This window comes from Euprymna scolopes, chromosome 29 (genome assembly GCF_053919585.1).
Source record: "Euprymna scolopes isolate OS-2025 chromosome 29, ASM5391958v1, whole genome shotgun sequence".
Taxonomy (NCBI): Eukaryota; Metazoa; Mollusca; class Cephalopoda; order Sepiida; family Sepiolidae; genus Euprymna; species Euprymna scolopes.
Genome location: NC_136510.1, coordinates 78969503 through 78991088, shown reverse-complemented (window position 1 = coordinate 78991088; position 21586 = coordinate 78969503). Strand labels below are relative to the sequence as shown.

The 21586-nt window shown below is 30.5% G+C and overlaps 1 protein-coding gene across 4 annotated transcripts in view; it reads right to left on the bottom strand.

The window, feature by feature from the left end:
• Positions 1-14623, bottom strand: part of LOC145252739 (uncharacterized) — a 304712-nt gene extending 290089 nt beyond the window's left edge. For 3 of the 4 annotated variants that reach the window (XM_080112607.1, XM_080112608.1, XM_080112606.1), the window contains exon 1: positions 13893-14476. In XM_080112607.1, coding sequence (XP_079968733.1) covers positions 13893-13955 — 63 coding nt within the window. In that variant the 5' untranslated portion in view covers positions 13956-14476. Of the gene's footprint in view, positions 1-13892 lie in introns of all 4 variants that reach the window. The other variant, XM_080112609.1, reaches the window with a different exon arrangement.
• Between the last annotated feature and the right edge of the window lie 6963 nt (positions 14624-21586).

The following is a 21586-nucleotide window of genomic DNA, read 5'->3' as shown; positions in this document are numbered from 1 at the left end:
ACAGAAAAGATATAAAAATTCATATATATATTTTTTTATAATATATATAGATATATAGATATATTATATATATATATATATTTATTTATTATATATATATATATATATATTTATTATATATATTATCATATATACATATATTTATTATATGTATATAATTATTATATATATATTATAATATATATATTATATATATATTATATATATATTATAATATATATATTATATATATTATATATATTATAAATATATATATATATATTATAAATATATATATTATAAATATATATATATTATAAATATATATATATGTATATATTATAAATATATATATATATTATAAATGAATATATATATATATTCTCTCTCTCTCTCTATATATATATATATATATATATATATATACATACTAGCTGTACCCGACCACGCGTTGCTGTGGCTCAGTTTGTTAAAATGGAACACATTCCTCAAGAAAAATTGCATTTTGTTCGTTTATTTATTTTTTATTTTTTGCATTTTTTTAATCAATAAAAGTTGTTATTTTCCCCCAAAAAAAAGATTAATTTTTCACCATAAATTGTTAGATGAAAGTTTTTTTTTCAGGAAAACTTTTTTAAAAGAAATTTGGCAGTAAACGTTTCTCTTTGAAAACAGAATTTTTATTATAAAAAGAACAGATGAATGCTTTACATAAACACTGTAAATAGTTATGTGAAATAAGAGAAAAGTTTGATTCTTTTTTTCAAGAGAATGTACAAATTATTTTTTTAACAGATGTTCAGAAAATAAACAGAAAAATACTCCCATTATTAATTATGCAAAAAAATAAATAAAATGTTGATTTAGTGTTTCAACATTATGCTTATAAATTACGATAAAACTTGCTGAGTATGCGCTGTTTTACGGTTGTTGTAAAAATGGAACGGAAACTTAAATTTCGCTTCGTTTTAATCTTTCTTAATTTTTAATTGTGTCCCCCCCCAAAACGAATATAATCAAAACAGTAACATTCAACAATTGTACGTTATGTATATAAAGCACAAACTATTTTAAAAAATAAATAAATAAAATAACGAAAGGGAAATAATTCCATTTTTAAACGAAAAAGTCAGTTTGGTATATCTTTTTGTTATTTTTTACATAAGTTTAGCTTACTATTCACGTTGGAAATGTCGACATTTATAGGTTGTCGGTTACGTTTACAACGAATAAACACTCCAATCTAGTAGATGTATCAGAATTTTTTTAGGAATTTTTGACACCCCTATCACGAAACTGCGAATAAAATATAAAAAACTCGTAATTTCTCTTTTAAAAGTGGGTTGTTTATTTTCTTTATAAATTATACTTCCAAAATAAACTATTAAAGTTGTTTTAAAAGTAATAGAAATATTTTTTATTTTTTAAAAAAACAGAAATGAATTTTACGAACTCAATATTTTTCAATTTTTAAACTTTAAAAATCTATCAAAATTTTTCTATCGATTCTATTTTTACGATATTTTCAGGGTCAATGTGAAATTTCATGTTCTTTCCAATAAACCGAATATAATATTTTAGACAAACGTTTTTTTAATTCACGCCCCCCCCCATTTTCAAGTGTCTATTAAAAAGTAAATAATTAATTTACTCACCAAAGTTTTATATATCACAAATTGAAGAGAAAAGGTCAATAAATAATACATTCAAATTTAAAACAAAAAAAGTAGTGTTTTTAGAAATTTACCTGTAAAGTCCGAAGTTTAAAACCTTTTTTAAAAAAAACACGTTTTTTTTTCTGTTGTTTTCTTTTAATGAAACCTTGGTCCTTGCTCCTTTAATTGAAAAAAAATTAGGGCTTGAGTTACATTTTTCGAGAAGTTATAAGCTTGGAAAGACGGGGTTGAATTATTCACTATTTTTCACGAAATTTCTGACACCCCTACCAATCTACCCATGTTAAGAATAGCTTTCGGAATAGATACCCCTAACCTTGCCAGCATATCCGAAAAGCTATAAAAGCTGAAGTGTCGAATGTGAACGATGAGTTGGACGTAATGTAAAAATGTACCGAATTTAAAAGGGAAAGAAATTCAAATTTCTGTTCCATTTTTACAACAACCGTAAAGCAAAGCATTCTTTGCAAATTTTACTGGATTAATGCTATTTTTTAAGCAAAAAAAAATATTTAGGTTTGGCTATAAATTCCTAAACTCATTTCACCCTAAATAATTTAGGTGAATGAAATAGGAATCTAATTGAATCTTTAATTTCCTGAATAGTATGCGAGCAATTCATTTTCCTTCGAGTTATATCGAATTCATTAATACGGACTTTAGGGTTTTTTTGTAATGTTACTGTAAAAATTATTTTTTATTGTTACAAATTACGATGCTTTATTTATATAAAAAAGCAAAAATAAATTCTTGCTTTTTTATTTACTACTGAAAACCATAACTTTAGTAAAGTTATTTTTGTTTAAACAAAATAAAACATTTTCACTAAAAGTTAAGTAAAAATAATTAGTTAATTATATTCCGCGATCATTATTTGATAAATACTGCAATTTTCATTAAAATTGGTTAATTTCCTGATTTTTGGTGAATTTTTAAGTAAAGGGAGGGGTCAAAATGTTTATACACTTTGAGCGTCGGCATTCATTTTGTCTGTATCTACCATTTTTAGGAAAGCGACCACGTGTGGTTAATCTAAATTAAATTTCAATCACATGGTTACATTATCAATAATCATGTGATTAAACCCATTGAAAATTTACCGATATTGTAAACACATTTTGTTTACATTATCCTTTTAGTGATATCACATGCAGTGTTGGCAACTGAGATTTAAAAAAAAAACCGCGAAATCAGGAGAAATAAATCTCCAGAAAATCGCTAGATTTTTAACTTTTATCGTCTGAAATTTTCAAAAATGGCTAATTCGCCCCCCCCCCCCAACTCCATATTTTAATTCCTACCATAAAAAAATTATAAATATAGTATATTCAATATATAAAATGTTCCGTGTTTTCTCACTATATGTTTATGGAATTATATTGAAGTGGTTAGCTCCCTAGAAGGCTTACATATTTTATCAGCTAGTTTTACCTGTTTTTTTAAAGAGGGTTTTTTTTGCAGGAAACAAATCATAAACTCAAACTTTTTATAATAAAAGTTAAATTGAAATATACTGCAAATTAAACATCACAATAATGGTGCAACATATTTTGAAATTAGAAAAATAAAAAAAATAAAAAATTTGTTTTAGCATGTTAAAAGTATTTAGGTTGGTAGATAATTAAATTCTACTGTATTGGTATAAGTTTTTTTTTTTGCTGTCGTTTCTTGCTTTTTACAGTTTTCGACTAAATACTTCTGAATTAAGCGGGGGTTGCATAGATCGTATTTTAAACTAAACTTCGGAGGTCGGAATGCCCCCCACCTAAAATGTACTGGGAAAAATCGATTTTATAGCGAGATTTAAGAATGGTTAGCCGAAAAAAAGGTGAAAAACAAAACAAATAATCAATAAATAATTATTACCAAAGGCAATAAATGCTACTTTTTTTTACTTACATGAATGAGTTTATTTTATGTTTTAAAGTATTTTAAAGCGCTTTTCTTTATTTTTTAATCTAAAATTGCGGGTGTGTGAGTGCGAAATATCTCCAGATTTTCTAGAATTCCCCGCTAGATTGCAAACGAAATCTCCAGATCTAGCAGGAAAACCGCTAAATTGGAAACACTGGTCACGTGACAGGAAGCGGTAATAAATAATTGTCCCTAAATAAAAAAAATGGCCTATCGATACAAAGAAAACCACCTATTTATCATAGAAAAACTAAGTATAATGTTATAATTAAAAAGAAATATATAAAAACACACATGGATATAATAAACATATTATACCAAAACGTGGAAGCCATCCGTCCAGTGATTTTTTAGACTATTAATTGCGAACGAACCAAGAGTTACATTTATATATATATATATATATATATATATATATATATAGAGAGAGAGAGAGAGAGAGAAAGAGAGAGAGAGAGAGAGAGAATGAAATGTGCAGTTTGGGGGTAGATACTGTGAACACGAACTTATGGAGTAAAAGAATAATTAAAATATTGAATGAACTTCAATAATTTTCCATTATAATGTATTTATTCACCAACATAAATTTACCAACATAAATTTACCAACATAAATTCACCAACATAAATTTACCAACATAAATTCACCAACATAAATTTACCAACATAAATTTACCAACATAAATTCACCAACATAAATTTACCAACATAAATTTACCAACATAAATTCACCAACATAAATTTACCAACATAAATTCACCAACATAAATTCACCAACATAAATTTACCAACATAAATTTACCAACATAAATTCACCAACATAAATTTACCAACATAAATTTACCAACATAAATTTACCAACATAAATTTACCAACATAAATTTACCAACATAAATTCACCAACATAAATTTACCAACATAAATTTACCAACATAAATTTACCAACATAAATTTACCAACATAAATTCACCAACATAAATTTACCAACATAAATTTACCAACATAAATTTACCAACATAAATTCACCAACATAAATTTACCAACATAAATTTACCAACATAAATTTACCAACATAAATTCACCAACATAAATTTACCAACATAAATTTACCAACATAAATTTACCAACATAAATTCACCAACATAAATTTACCAACATAAATTTACCAACATAAATTTACCAACATAAATTTACCAACATAAATATATTATAATTAAAAAATATTGAAGGAACTTCAATATTGTCATATTTTTACTAAACGGCGTGCTGACATTGAAGAAAAGAGAAAGAGGAGAAGGAGGAGTGAGAAGGACGTTCTTGAGTCAACCCTCCAAATGGAAATGGAGCTGCCCGTTCTCACTTGAAAGGCAGTTCAATGCCAGGATCTGCCTTGTCGACCATCTCCGCACACACTAAAATCCAGAACACGACCACCATCCTCACTGCTGAAAGGGGTTGCCAAGGAAAACTCGTGTTCACAGCATCCCCCCATGTGTTATGTTAATAATATGTTGGCATTAAAACAAGATTTAAAGGTCGTATCAAGCTGGCCTAATTGTTATCGTACTTGACATACTGTCTTTGCGTTTTGGTTTTGATCTTAGATCAATTTTTTTTTACTTACAAAAAGTGAACTGTTTAGAAGAAACATAATAGTCGCATGCACATGTCTCAGTTTCTGTATGAATTAAAATATAATTTTTATGTGTATTTTACAACCGGGCAACGCTGGGCACCCTGCTAGTATATATATATATATATATATATATATATATATATATATATATATATATATAATTATTTCCACAGCTCACAAGCGCCATCACAGCGAACAAACGGAAGTCGAAAACTCGAGTTTTGCTCTCATTTGGGCTCATCAGTTAGACATATCGGGATTTCAAACCTGAGCCTCTTGCGTGCAAGACGACGACGCTCTGCCACCTGAGCAAACCTGCCACACATAAAAGAAAGTCTCTTAATTAACACAGATCAAGCAAATCGCGGATAAATCCGACTATTTGAATGCCCAGTTCGGATGTGTAACTGATGAGCCCAAATGAGGGCGAAACTCGAGTCTTGGACTTCCGGTTTGTTGGCTGTCATGGCTCTTGTGAGCTGCGACGTTGTTTAGCTGTGGAGATAATATAATCTTTCACATTCTGATATATATATATATATATATATATATATATATATATATATATATATATATATATATATATATATATATATATATTCAAACTGGTCATAGATTTCTTTCTCCGTTGTGAGGAGAATGGTTTTCTTGTCCTCTTGACCACGTTTAGATATCCAGTGACACGGGCAGCAGAAACTGTAATTCAAAGAGAGCAGACAATCTTGACTATATAACTCATTGCAAATTACATTCCCAAGTCGGGAACGACATGTGATCAAAACTACAGCAGCCGCTCGTTAACACAAATCTGTTTTGGTTTAAATATTTTTTTCATTAGTATTAACTATGGACACAAAAAAGAAAAGAAAGAATTCTTCAAGTAACAGCAAACATTTACTTAATCCATCTCTTCTTAATGACAGTTGTGTCAACGGAGACTTTTAAAGCAAATAATGGATGGGTTTTATTAGTTTTTGTTTTTTTTTTGTTGTTTTTTTGTATAGCTCATCAAATATTCGGTTTCACAAAATTGTGTTTATATATATATATATATATATATATATATATATATATATATATATATATATATATATATATATATATATATAGGAGTTCGAATCTCCCGACCAGAAGTAATTATCACTTCTTACACTGATGATTGCGTAAGTAAATAGGTTTTAGTAATTATGATTAATTGTTAATATTTATTTAAAAAAATAGTATAGTTATGAAGCCCCTTTAAGTAACTAAAGTTGCGCCGTCTGGAAGAAAAAGCGGTCTACCTTAGCGCAAATGCAGCATTCTGACATGCTGCCGTCGAATACTCTTTGACTGCCTAGTAGTCATCCGTATCGCGTTGGCATTATAGGCACTTACTTTGTTTCAATTTTTGTGTTAATTGCCGGTGGCTTTGTGATAAGATGATAGTCTTCAAAGTCCAGGGTGATTGTGTTGTAGGGTTCGAATCTCTCTACCAGCAGCAATTATCACTTCTTACATGTAGCAATAGTATAATTGTTGATGTCCATTCGAGAGAGAGAAGGGGGTATCAGTCTTAGTTAAGATCTGTTTTAACTCATTTTAATATATGTTACACACGTACGCATATGATTGTATGATTGTTTGTTTTTTTTTTTTTTTTAGTTAAATTTACCTCAAACCAGGGACATTAGGGTTCAAAATTAGGGGTATTCTAAGTGGGGAGTTGTGCGGTAGGATTCTTGTTCAGATTCCATTTAAACATCTGCATGTTCGCATATTCGGGAAAACGTGAAGCAGGGAGGGGATTCCAAAGGCGAGCGGCTCAAAGAAAGAAATCGAAGTAACTGAGCAGACAGCTTTCCGGCATTAGGAGTTATTCACAAAGAAGGGGTGTGATTTTGCTGCTGTTTTTTTTTTAGTGGCATTTGCGTTGAGGGAAATACAAGTGACACAAATTCAAACTCGACCAGCCCATATTTCTAGTACATTTTGCACCCTTTTAGTGCCGGTCAGGTGAATACTTTCCTCCTTGGACTTTCCATCCCCCCTTGACCCTTTACGATCATTAATATTATTATTCCTGATGTTATAGTTGGTGGTGGTGGTGGTGCTGCTGCTGCTGCTGCTGCTTTTTTTTTTTTTTTTTTTTTTTCTACTTCCAGCTGTCTTCAGGGCTATGAATAATGCCCTCCTAGAAGACCTTAAATTTATATTGGAGTAAATATATCATTTTATAAACACGCGCACACACACACGCATGAAGTTTGCGTATTTTTGCTGACGTGATGCGTTGAAAGCTAACATGTGGGGGTAACAGGGAGACGGATTCAAAGAAGAAGAAGAAGAAGAAGAAGAAGAAGAAGAAGAAGAAGAAGAAGAAGAAGAAGAAGGGACATAACAAGTGAAAGTTTTACTATGTAGATTCGGTAGATAGAGGAAGAAAGAGACATCGAGAGAATAAAGAAAAGGCGAATGAGAAAGTGATCGTGGGTAGGGGGCTTTCCACTCCCCTCAACGTCGTTCCCACTCCTGTTCAGCTTTTGCACTTGGAAATTAACAAGTCTGTGAAACTCATAGCAAAAACCCAAACAAAAACGTTTATATTTATTTATTTCATACATACATATATATTTATGTATGTATGTATGTATGTATGTATGTATGTATGTATGTAATAAACATGTATATATGCATATGTATATATAATGTATATATATATAAATATATATATACATACATATATACATACATTATATATACATATGCATATATGTATATATATATATACACATATGCATATATATATGTATGTATATATATATTTATATATATATACATTATATATATGCATATATGTATATATATACATATGCATATATATATGTATGTATATATATTTATATATATACATTATATATACATATGCATATGTATATATATACACATTATACATATGCATATGTGTATATATACAATATATATACACATTATATATACATACGCATATATATACACATATACATATGCTTATATAATATATATATACATTATATATACATATGCATATACACATATACACATATGCATATATAATATATATATACATTATATATACATATGCTAATATATACACACATACACATATGCATATATAATATATATATACACATTATATATACATATGTATATATTTACATATACACATATGCATATATAATATATATATATACATTATATATACATATGCATATATATACACATATACATATATAATATATATACATTATATATACATATGCATATATATACACATATACATATACAATATATATACACATATACATATACACAATATATACATTATATATACAAATGCATATATATACACATATACATATATAATATATATATACATTATATATACATATGCATATATATATACACATATACATCTATAATACATATACATTATATATACAAATGCATATATATACACATATACATATACAATATATATACATTATATATACAAATGCATATATATACACATATACATATATAATATATATATATACATTATATATACATATGCATATATATATACACATATACATCTATAATATATATACATTATATATACATATGCATATATATATACACATATACAGATATAATATATTTACATTATATATACATATGCATATATATACACATATACATATATAATATATATATACATTATATATACATATGCATATATATATACACATATACATCTATAATATATATACATTATATATGCATATATATACACATATACATATGCATATAATATATACATTATATATACGTATGCATATATATACACATACATATGCATATATAATATATATATACATTATATATACATATGCATATATATACACATATAATATGCATATAATATATATATACATTATATATACATATGCATATATATACACATGTACATATGCATATATAATATATATATTACATTATATATATGCATATGTATACACATATACATATGCATATATAATATATATACATTATATATATACATATGCATATATATACACATATACGTATGCATATAATATATATATATACATTATATATACACATGCATATATATATATATACATATACATATATATATATATGCATATGCATATATATATATATATATATATATATATATATATATATATATATATATATATATATATATATATATATATACAGAAAACTACTTGTCGACCGTTTCCATTTCTTCCTGTCATCCGCCGGATACACTCAAGTGACTCCGTGGAAATCGCGGGTTAATAAATGCAAAAACACCCAAAAAATAGAAGTTTTTGAATTTATTTGAATTCAATTAATGTACAGATTATTAATGTTTTATGCTGTGTTAGGGTTGACATTTGTTGACATTTTCGATTCTTCCGCTTCTAAAATTGCATTGTCTTACTCTGTTCTGCGCTCTTCAAAATTTGCTAAGCATTTTAAAGCAATGACTTTATATTTTGCTAGCAGGTCGCCCAGCATGTCCGGTACTAAAATACGCTTAAATATATTTTGATTAATGCAGATTTCGTATTCATTATATTATATTGGACCCAATATATAATAATGATTTAAAAAGTTTTTAAAAAAAATGACTTGTGCGCACCCACCGAGAATCGAAACCATAACGTTTAGCTTACGATTTGCTTTTTTCCTTTGACATTAATGCCTGGGCTATGAAGATATGTTTGCTGCAAGGCTAAAAATTAAAGCATAAAGCAACAGCTATTACGTTACGCATGCATATTCACCTGGCAAATTTCATTTTTTTTTTTTTTAATTTTCACACTTTTGTACCGATTTTTCCCGGCTAAAACTCAAATATAAAGTTTCGCATGGATTCGAATAGCCTACATAAAAAATAGATTTTTATATAAATATCAATACACACAAAATAATAATACATTTATAGAAGTATAGATAGTTTCAACGCTTCCAAATTTCTTCCAAGTTCCGAAGGGTCACAAAATACTTTCTTTTTTTCTTCTTCAATTATTAGCAAAATATTTGAATGAATGACTTGAAATGCATTCTGATAGATTTAATTCCGTAATAACATTATTCTTCTAAATTAAGATTTTTAAAAAGTTCGCTTAGGAAATTTACGCAGTAGCAGCAGCAGCCACAGCAGCAGCCACAGCAGCAGCGATAAAAAAAAGCATAATAGTTAATAGAAAATATTTCTCTAATCTATAAAAAAGGGGGGATACTATTTATTTTTCCACACACACACACACACACACACACACACACACACACACACACTACACACCACAAAAGTAAGCACTTAAAAAAAAAACTGCCAGATAAATTCATTTTAAGTATTTAGGGGAATTGCGAAAGCAAATAGCAAGAAACAACCCTCAGCCCTCAATCTATTTCCATAATGAGAAATTGTCTTTTTTTTTCTTTCTCTACCGATCGATACGTTTATTTTTAATTTTCCTTTTCAGTTTGAAACGTTCTGTTTTTGTTTGTTTGTTTGTTTTTGTTTTTGTTTTGTTTGTTTTTTTTTGTTTTTTTTTTGTTTTTTTTTTTTACCTATCCTATTGGGGCGATATTTTATATAAAAACCCGGCGTTTTGTAAGAAAAGAAAAATACTTGAGCTGAGATCGAAACCAAAACCTAAAAACATTGATTCAAGTACGATAACCATTAGGCTAACTTGACACGAACTCCAGAACAAGTGTTTTCAAAACTACTTATTCATAACATAAAAAGCTATCATGTTTCACGGCCGCGCATGCGCATTTGTGAAACAGTTGACAAACAGTAAAAAAAAAAAAAAAGGCGATGACTCTCAAGTATCATTTTTTTTTTTCAATTTTGAGTCCTTGGCAGCCCTTTTTTGTGGATGAAAATAGATTAAAAAGTTTTCAACGTGTCTGAATATTCTATATACCAAGTTTCAAGTCTGTAGATAAAAAAATTCGTTGAGTATATAGGTTGAGAAGTGTCTCACACACACATTCCCACTTTTATAGATATATAGGTGAGTATTAGAATACTAGCGAAGCATAGTATTTTTTTCACAGTTTAGACGGGGGGTATGCACGAGCCACCACCACCATAAATTTAACGTAAAACGATCCACCATTTTCGTATCATTCTAGAGTTTCTGAGTAGTTAACAAAACTTTGTAACATTAACCCTAAGTCGAGTGGCAAAGTTGTAATTGCCTTAAAAAGTAGGCCCCTTTAAAAAAAACAAAAAAAAAACACAAAAAACACAGGATTTATCCCCCCCCCAAAAAAAAAATTAATTACCCCAATATGGTAGAATGGTCTGTAAATAGAGTGGATTATTTTGGTCAGGATCAAAGTGTAGTATGTGTTCTGATGCTACTTCACTTTTTTCACTTTACAGTTTTGGTCTCGGTTCGCGGAGGAGAAATCCTTCATGACTGATACATTTTTATTTTTGTTACTAACCGGAGTGCTCCTTTTTGGGGGGGGGGAGCTGGTTCCCCCCCCCCACACATTAAAAACCGACCTTGTGTCTAACTTTGCCCTCGTGGGGAGGCAAGTAAACAAACAAACAAAAAAGAAACGTATCTACAATACTAAATTCGAATATAATTTTTTGTTTGTGCTTTCTTCTTCTTTCCGTCACGTTCTTAGGATGTTTACTCGTAATCGCCTAAAAATTGTAGAATCTAAATGATCAATGCATCGTTTTATGACAGTATGCATTAAACGTTTACACCGTCTGGCATTCATTTTCTTAATGATGCGTTTTATCTGTTTCAACTGTCCATCATTTATTAACAAATAAAGTGGAAGTATTGTTATAAAAAGAATTTCGGGTTCATTTAGAATCTGATGGGAGGGAGTAGAGGAATGAACCTACTGATGGGTCACCAATCAAAGCCTGGAGAGCACTTTAAGGATAAGAGTTAAAATGATTGCTGGTTTGACGATTGGAAAGACTGTGTGGAATAGGCAACAGATTGGGTACTTCTATATTCACGAAAAAAAAAAAGATTGGATTTCAAGTGAAAAAAAAAGTTACTTTTTTACGACTTGCCCCAGCGTAGAATAAACACCCCCTACCACCCCATATTAAGAACGACTTTCGGAATAAACACCCGCCAACCTCCCCATGTTAAGAACGGCTTTCGAGGTTGGAGGAGTTTATTCCGAAAGCCGTTCTTAACATGGGGAGATTGAAGTGTTGCTGGGGCAGGTCGTAAAAATTTACCAAAAACAAAATCGTACCTACATAATTGTGAGATCTAAATTAGTAACATATCCAAAAATTACGAAAAACGATAAGGTAGAAAATAATTATTAATGAAAAAAAATGTGAAATCAATGTATTTCCCTTACGAAAAGAGAGAAAACTTGACAGGGGAGATAATTAAGCTCTGTTGCTTGTCACGTAATGAACGTAATTCAAAATGTCGGACAAATTTTATAACGCCATCTAAACTTTATCGAAAACTGTTTTTTATTAATAATTATTTTTCTACCTTATCATTTTCCGTAATTTTTCTATATATTACTATTTGCGACATGTCGATTACGTAGGTACCATTTGTTTTACGTGAAATTAAATATTTTTTGTTATTATAATACTAAAGATTGCATAAAATGACATGGTTATCCAAGAAGATGGATCGAAAATTATGTTTACAAATACTTTGACTTAAAGAGGACCATGCTGTAGTCGGTTGGGAAGCAAATCGTGTGTTACTGTCCAGAATTCCCGCTATATTAAAAAAGACAAAAAAAACTCTATCGTGTATGTGTCCGTGGCTGAAAGAAAATGCCATATTCCAAGTTGATCAAGTAGTTTTATTTTTAACTAAAAAAAAATCCTATTTTATAAGTAAGCGAGTAGGGACTGTCTCGCGTAGTCATCTTAAAGAACTTGACAATAATTAAAACATGAGCTATGTAATGCCCACGATTTCCCATTAATCGCTTAAAATCGTTCAAAACAGGGTTTGATTTACAAAACTAAAACTACTTAATCAATTTAAGTAATTTTTAGAATATAAAGATTTTCCTGTATTTTTGTTATATATATATATATATATATATATATATATATATATATATATATATATATATATATATATATAGGGTGGATCTTGTTCCACAGGTGGGGTATTCTAGGAGATAAACTTTGTTCATGAGAGTTCCGTGTCGTTCTTGATACAGAAATAATGAAAGAAAGGGGGTACGGGGAGGATGGAGACAGAGAAGAGGGGGGGGGGAGAAAAATTCTTTGCTGCGGTTGCAGCTAAACGAGTTCTTGCTGTAAATGGTTTACAATGAAGAAGGGACAATGGAGTGAAATTCGGGTGTAAATTTACAACAATACATATGGTTTTATTTTTGTTCATAATCTTTTTATTGGTACTTATGCAGAATACGGACTGTGCTGAATTAATAACGTTACTATTTAGAAACTGATTCTTAAAAAGAGAGAGGATGGGCTTAAAAAAAACTATTCTGTAGTTTCACCTAACAATTAAATAAGACGTCGAAAATTGAATTTAACTTGAAAATTAGATCCGTATTCTTTCTTCATAAGTACTTTTATTTCTTTTTAAATAATTTGGAAAATAAAATTTAAAATAAAATTATAAAAAAAAAACGGATAATGCTTACCTTAGATCGAAGGAGGCAGACGAGGAAGACGGATAAAAGTAATGGTATAATGGTTCTATCCATGGTGGTTGTGGACAAAAAAAAAAGAAACAAAAAAAACAGGGATGCGACACACGCGAATGGTTTTAGCACTAAAATTCGCGTATGAATGAATTAAGTTTTGGTACGTGAGCAATAATAATAACCAAAGTTCCAACGTTAAGTTTTTCTTTTGCAGTAGATGTGTAATCCTTTTTTTCTTTTTTTTTTTTCTTTTTTCTTTTAGCTGTCTTCAAAGACGTTGAAGCTGAGATATAAGAAACGTATAAATGATTTATATTGACTATAACTCAAATGTTTAAAAAGTGGTTGTATATTTTTGTGCCCCCCAAAAAAGAGAGGAAAGGAAACTTTATATATAGAGAGATAGATAGATATATCAAGCAAATTTCACTATTTATATTCTTTGTTCAGTAGTGTACAAGGCTGTTCTCCAGCGAGCGAAGGTTGTCACAGACGCTGGAGAGCCTGCATTATTAGGGGAAAAAAACGGGATGATGAACATCAACTGCTTTAAAACAAGTGGGGAAAGAAGTTTTGTATATATATGTGTGCATGAGGGGGTGGCCGTGGTGGTTAAGAGCGTAAAAAAAAATGTCATGTGTGCGTGTGTGTGTGTGTGTGTGTGTGTGTGTGTGTGTGGAGGGGGCGTGCGTGTGGCGTGTGTGCCACTTTCGCGGTCGTTCTGATCTGTGGCTCCGGGCACTTGTTGCGAAGATGGAACATGTGCGTGTGTCAATGCAAGTCGTTGCCTATCCGTGTGCGTGCGTACATGTGTGTTTGTGTCTGTGTGTTAGCGTTTCAGAGATTTATAGGGGGGTAACTTGTAGGTAAGAACTATGTTTCTGACTTTCTACCATCTTTCCTTCTCCCAATCCTCTCCCCTCCACTGTCTCTCTCCATTTCTTTCTTTCTTTCTTTCTTTTAATTCCCCCGCTCTCTGTATTTGTACACATACATAGAGCAAGTTCATAGAGCGCCGGACGACTGTCGTTGGGGGCCCGGTCTTGAATCACAGTATATCTAGCGACACTGATGATGAGTCGTAGAGACGAATCGTGGATAACACATTATATAAACATTTAAAATGAGTTATACAAATCAATTCATATTTCGCTACCGAAATTGTAATTTAATTGTAAAATATAGAAATTTTTACTAAATATAATACAGCTCTACCTGTTATTGAGCACTTTTTAGTAAACACAGAAGTTTCATTCGATCAACATCTAGAAAACAACAACGATACAATCTCTCTTTCTCTCTCTCTCTCTCTCTCTCTCTCTCTCTCTCTCTCTCTCTCACTCACTCAAATATATATATATATATATATATATATATATATATATATATATAGAGAGAGAGAGAGAGATAGAGAGAGATAGAGAGATAGATAGATATTAGTGATGAGACGATTTCAATATATTTCCCAATTCCGATACAATTACCGATTCCGTAGTAAATTCCTCGAACAGAATAGTTTTGCACCAATTTGTGTTTCCTTAATAGATTAAAATAAAAATATAATCATACTAAATCTTATGTCTAGAATGCTTATTCCAATTTTTATTCTAGAAAATATCTCAAGTTTAATGCTTAAGCAGATATTGAAATTTAGGGAATCATGCCGCTTAATGTCTAATGACTAGGGCTATGACAGCAGCATATTCTTTTCATTGTTTTGACTCTCGAATGTGTATCCGTTGATATCTTATATGCTTTTATATAGAGTGATGTGGTTCTCTGTTGATTAACTGTGTCGAATATATACTCGAGAGTCAAAACAATGGAAAGAATATTCTGTTGTCATAGTCCTATTAATGACTATGGATCAAATTTGATGCAAATCTATAATATTTGAATTTTACAAGAAGATTTTTTTCACCATATTATGGCCCTTAAAACACATTAAAATATTCCTAAAACCATTTCAAATAACTATAGGGTTCTTTAAAATACTCCTAAATTACTTTTAAAACACTCGTAAAACCCGTTCAAAAACTTCTGACCCTTTAAAATACTTCTACGGTTCTTTAAAATACTCTTAAATCCCTTTATAATACTCCTAAAACCCATTAAAATGCTGCTGAGACCCTTTAAAGTACTTTGAAGGTTATTTAAAATGCCTCTAAAGCCCCTTAAAATACTCATAAGGTCCTTTAAAGTCCCTCAAAACCCTTTAAAATACTCATAAAACCGTTTAAAATAATCTTAAAGAATTTGAAATACTTCTAAAACCATCTTAAATACTCCCAAGATCAGTTAAAATAAGAAACTGAGATTTGGGTAATAAGGCCCTTTTAAATACTTCTACGGCCCTTTAAAATATTCTTAAAATCCTTTAAAATACTCCTAAAATTCTTTAAAATACTTCTAAGATCTTTTAAAGTACCCCTAAAACTCTTTAAAATACTCCTAATATACTGAAATTTGGGGAATATTTATATAATACCTGTTGCTAAAATTTCTCAAATATCAGAGTTTCACGAAAAACTTCCACCTCTTTCTACATAAAACTAAATGAAACAAATATAGTCTACATTATGATACTTTAACCAACATAACTTCCCACAACACCAAACCCAGCCTGATTTCCGCCATCCGCCGAGTATTCGCCGAACTCCGGCTGGCGCTTGTGGAAAAGGCATGCTCACAGTCCCGAGCCTGTATCGAGGGGTGATAGAGGCTGAAGGCGGCTACATTTAATAGATGTCAGCTCTACTACGTAACTAAGTTACCTGAATTGATTTTTTCAATAAAAGTTTTAAAATAAAGCAGTAGTGTTGTTTTATTTAGGGCGACACTTTTATCGCTCCACCATATATATATATATATATATATATATATATATATATATATATAGATATATATATATATATATATATATAGAGAGAGAGAGAGGGGGGGGGGGTAAAAGACCAAAGGTCTAAAAAAAAAGCAAAGTTTCTGTTAATGCATGAATACTTTAAAAGTGCTGTGTCCAAAATACCGTAGATATATGATAAACTTGACGGATGTATTGACCTAGAGCTATATTAATACAGAGGATAAAAGATCAATAATTGTGAAATTATAAATCAACTTCAAAAAGAGAAACAAAACCATTTGTTGCAGGGAAGAGAAAATGGCATCCCCTACTAGGCTCCGAAGTCTATTTTGAACTCTATCATGACAGGATAAGCTGCTTCTAGCAGCCCCTGTCCAGATGTGGCAACAGTACTCTATCGTTAGTCGTACCTGGCTTTTTGTATACGTAGAGAATTGCATTAGGAGTGAGATCTCTACTTGAGCGGTAGAAGGATCCCGCCATTTTTCCAGTGACCTTGGCAATGGATTTGATATACGTGTTCCATTTCAGGTCAGAAGTAAAGGTCAAGCCCAAAAGCTTGTCAAAACATGGAGCCTCCGCAAGACGAGAGCCATTCATTTCAGTTGATGCCAAATGGGGATGAGAGCGTTGATGATGTAAAGATAAAAGCTTGGTTTTAGATGCATTAAAAGTAACTAGCCACCTCTTTCCCCATTAATTATGACGTATTATACAAAGGACCGAATCGTTTAGATTATGGTGTCATGTACCTATCAAGAAACAATGCATTTTTAAGATTAAAATATCATACATATGACGAATCTAAACACTTATATAACTACTAGCAGCATTACCCCGCTTTGTTCGGGGATTGTTTTGATGTCTTTTTATACTTATTTTGATCTGTATCTTTGGTAATTCTAATATTTTCTTTTTTCTTGTAATCCTAAACTTATTTTAGTAAATTTCGGCTATATTGACACATTACTGATGAACGAAGCCCCACACAGTGGATGCAACATGCAGCAATAATCCTATTTTTCTGATTTGTCCCTTTAGCAGCTATTCTTCCAGCTCAAAACCAACTACTTTGGTGAGGTTTTGGTGGCCATGATTTCTTGAACTGTACGCGAAAGAAACCACAATATCAACATCGACTATCTATTCGTTGTAAGAATTTATGTGGGTGTCGCTGTATAGTTCTACAATTAGTCAACTGTGCCGAAAAATTCCTTATCTTATGTTGCAGGGCATACTACTTGTGTTTAGTTGTTGTGGCCTATGTTTTGTTAAACCGACATATAAGAAACCTCTGAATCACATTTTCACTAAATATGCGTGTAGACTGTGTTTTTTTTTTTTTTGTGTGTTTTTTTTTTTTTTTTTTGCAATTTCTTCAGGATCAGTCGCTTATTTAATGGGTATTCAAAAACTAAATCATAATTTATGTACTGCTAAAAACACGTAAATGTTCAAGCCTTATAAAATTCTTTGCAATTAATGAAGAAAAAAAAAAGAAGAAATTTACGTGCGGAGTTTGAACCTACAGACCACGTCATAAAAAAAACACGCTATCAACTTACCCACAGTAGAATTTTCACTGTTCGCTGTTCTATCATTGTTGCTAAGTGACGACATGGAAAAATATTTTTGCCGATGACATAAATTAAAATAACGGTGTCGATTATCGATTATCGTTTATTCTCGGGGATATTTTGAGACAAAACTTAACTAAGATCACTCCCAGACTTCTACACATAAGTTCTGTAAATTTTACAGAAAATCTGTTCAGCCGTTTCAGAGTCTATAATGAACGAACGCACACACACACAGAGACAAAATTGCATTTATATACTTGTAGAGAAGAGATACTGACCGCTACGCGTAAGAGACGCCAATATTTAAACAATGCTAGTATCTATAGATTTAAAGAAGCTAAACACGTTTACATGAGAATAAAGAACCTAAGCACTAAAATGATTTGCGTTCATTTTACAAATAAAGAACTTAAACACGCAGGAAAACATGTTGATGTCTAGATATAAGTGATCCACGTCATTAGAAGAATATGGTGCTTTCTATACCTAGGAAAGCATGTTGACCTCTACATATAAAGAACTTAAGCATTTAGATGATTATAGTGCTGCTATATAGAATGAATTTGGGCACTTGGTAGAACTTAAGCACTTAATGTTGACCTCTACATATCTAATATATAAAAAGCTGTGTACGTCTGTCTGCTTCATATTTTTAAGCTCTATCTCCTCCGAAACTAAAAGTAGCAGAGCGGCGCTAGGAGCCTCAAATGATTGGATCTTTATGGGTTGTTCTTTTATAGGTCTTTAGCCGCTTAAAATAGTTTTTAATGGGTCAAAAATGGGTCAAAATTGAAAAAAAAAATCGTTATACATTTTGTACATTAATCTAGGTTTATTTTTAATTTTTAATTTTTAATCAGTTCGTGTGCGTGTCACGTCTGTACAGTGGTAACGTCACAAGCTTTGAATGCTATAGTTTGGGTTTTTATTCTAACTGCTAGCATCCAAATACTTTTGTTTTACTTTTGAAATCACAATCCTATAATATATGCGACATCTGGACAAATTAAAATATCATATTTAAGAATATTTTATGACCGAGCAAAGCCGGGTGCCCCCCTCCCCGCTAGTATAAACATATGTATTTTCCTACTCCATTTCTTACATTGTATACGTAATCTTCAATACTTACCAGTTTTCTTCGTATTTACATAAACCTTGTCAGTAGCATCATTGGATGCAAGACATTGTGCATAGTAAATAGGTTTCTGGTTCATTGACAATGTTCTTGCCATGTCCAGTTTATGAATGGTCCATAATATTTTACACCTGATACTGTTCAAGTTTTTTTTTCGATTAGTAAGTTTCTACTATATTACGTAGTTTCAGGAATCCTTCTTGTTTTTCGCAGGTTCTTCTTTTAATCATCTTGCTAATCTCAATTGATTTGACGTCGAACTCGAGAATCCGTGCTGAATTTCGAACGATGGTAGCTTGTTCCTGTTCGTCAGTAAAGTCGGTGGTTATATCGGCCGAAACGTTGTGATAATAATAATCAAGATGAAACATTGTTCAAATACTCATGTTTATTAGTGTTTTTAGCTCTTTTAATTTCTTTTTTTTTTTTTTTTTTTTTTTTTGCATTTGTCCCAGATCATCCACAGGTTGATTTATTATTATTATTATTATTATTATTATTATTATTATTATTATTATTATTGCCTTTGTTTCCGTAAAACTGCACCCTACATTGAAACTCCTAGGTATATCGGTAAGTAGTATTATAGTTATGATGCTCGGATTACCATTTTATCTTAGATGATGAATACGGCACAATCACGTTGACATATCAGTTCTCGCCAGATCACTGAAGTGCAGCAACGTTGAGCCTGGCCAGCACCAGATGCGTGACCACTTGGGAAGGCGAGGCGCTGTATGTATCGCGAAGTAAAAGTACCAGGTTGTGAAACTAGCGTGGTATCCTTCTCTTGAGGGTAGATTGGCCTCTCTTAGGCCGTGGTAGGTAACCCATTTAGTGAGGACGTCACGATAAAAAAATGACCTTGATAGCCTTGGTGAAGCATTAGAAAAAACGTGAAAGATTCCGCGGATTTGTTCACGTTTCACCTGCGCCTACTTGCATTGGCTGAAACATTTTTTTTCTTTAAATGATTATATAAATGATTCACCTTCTTTTCTGATAAACTCCTACGACTGACTTTTACTGCAGATCTGAAATCAAAGAATTGCTCCAAATCTATTGCTAAGATCGCTTGAAAATTGTTAGTTCATTTTACTATTCTAAAATTGCTTGGATCATTCTACTATTCTAAAATTGCTTAGATTATTCTACTATTCTAAAAATGCTTAGATCATTCTACTATTCTAAAAAAGCTTAGATTATTCTACTATTCTATAAATACTTAGATTATTTTACTATTCTAAAAATACTTAGATTATTCTACTATTCTAAAAATGCTTAGATTATTCTACTAAAAAAAATGCGTGGATTATTCTACTATTCCTAACATGCTTAGGTCATTCTACTATTCTAAAAATGCTTAGGTCATTCTACTATTCTAAACATGCTTAGTTCATTCTACTATTCTAAAAATGCTTAGATTATTCTACCATTTTAAAAATGCTTAGTTCAGTCAACTATTCTAAAAACGCTTAGATCATTCTACTATTCCAAAAATACTTAGCTTATTCTACCATTTTAAAAATGCTTAGTTCATTCTTCTATTCTAAAAATTCTTAGATCATTCTACTATTCTAAAAATACTTAGATTATTCTACCATTTTAAAAAGGCTTAGTTCATTCTACTATTCTAAAAATTCTTAGATCATTCTCCTATTCTTAAAATTCTTAGTTCATTCTACTATTCCAAAAATTCTTAGATCATTCTACAATTCTAAAAATGCTTAGATTATTCTACCATTTAAAAATGCTTAGATCATTCTACTATTCTAAAACTGCTTAGATCATGCTACTATTCTAAAAATTCTTAGATTATTCTACTATTCTAAAATTATTAGATTAGTCTACTATTCTACAAATGTTAGATCATTCTACTATTCTAAAAATGCTTAGATCATTCTACTATTCTAAAAAGTAACTAACTTTGGTGGAATCACCTAAGAGCCGGATACCTCCTAAGATTAAGTATCTCTGGCGTATATAGGAAGGGCAGCTCGGGGTACTCTTTCTTATATTAAAAGAGTACATGTCCGACTTCGCCATCTAGTGGCGGATGATATCTTGGAAATTTCAATATTGGAAGAAAATATTTAAGAAAATCATGGAA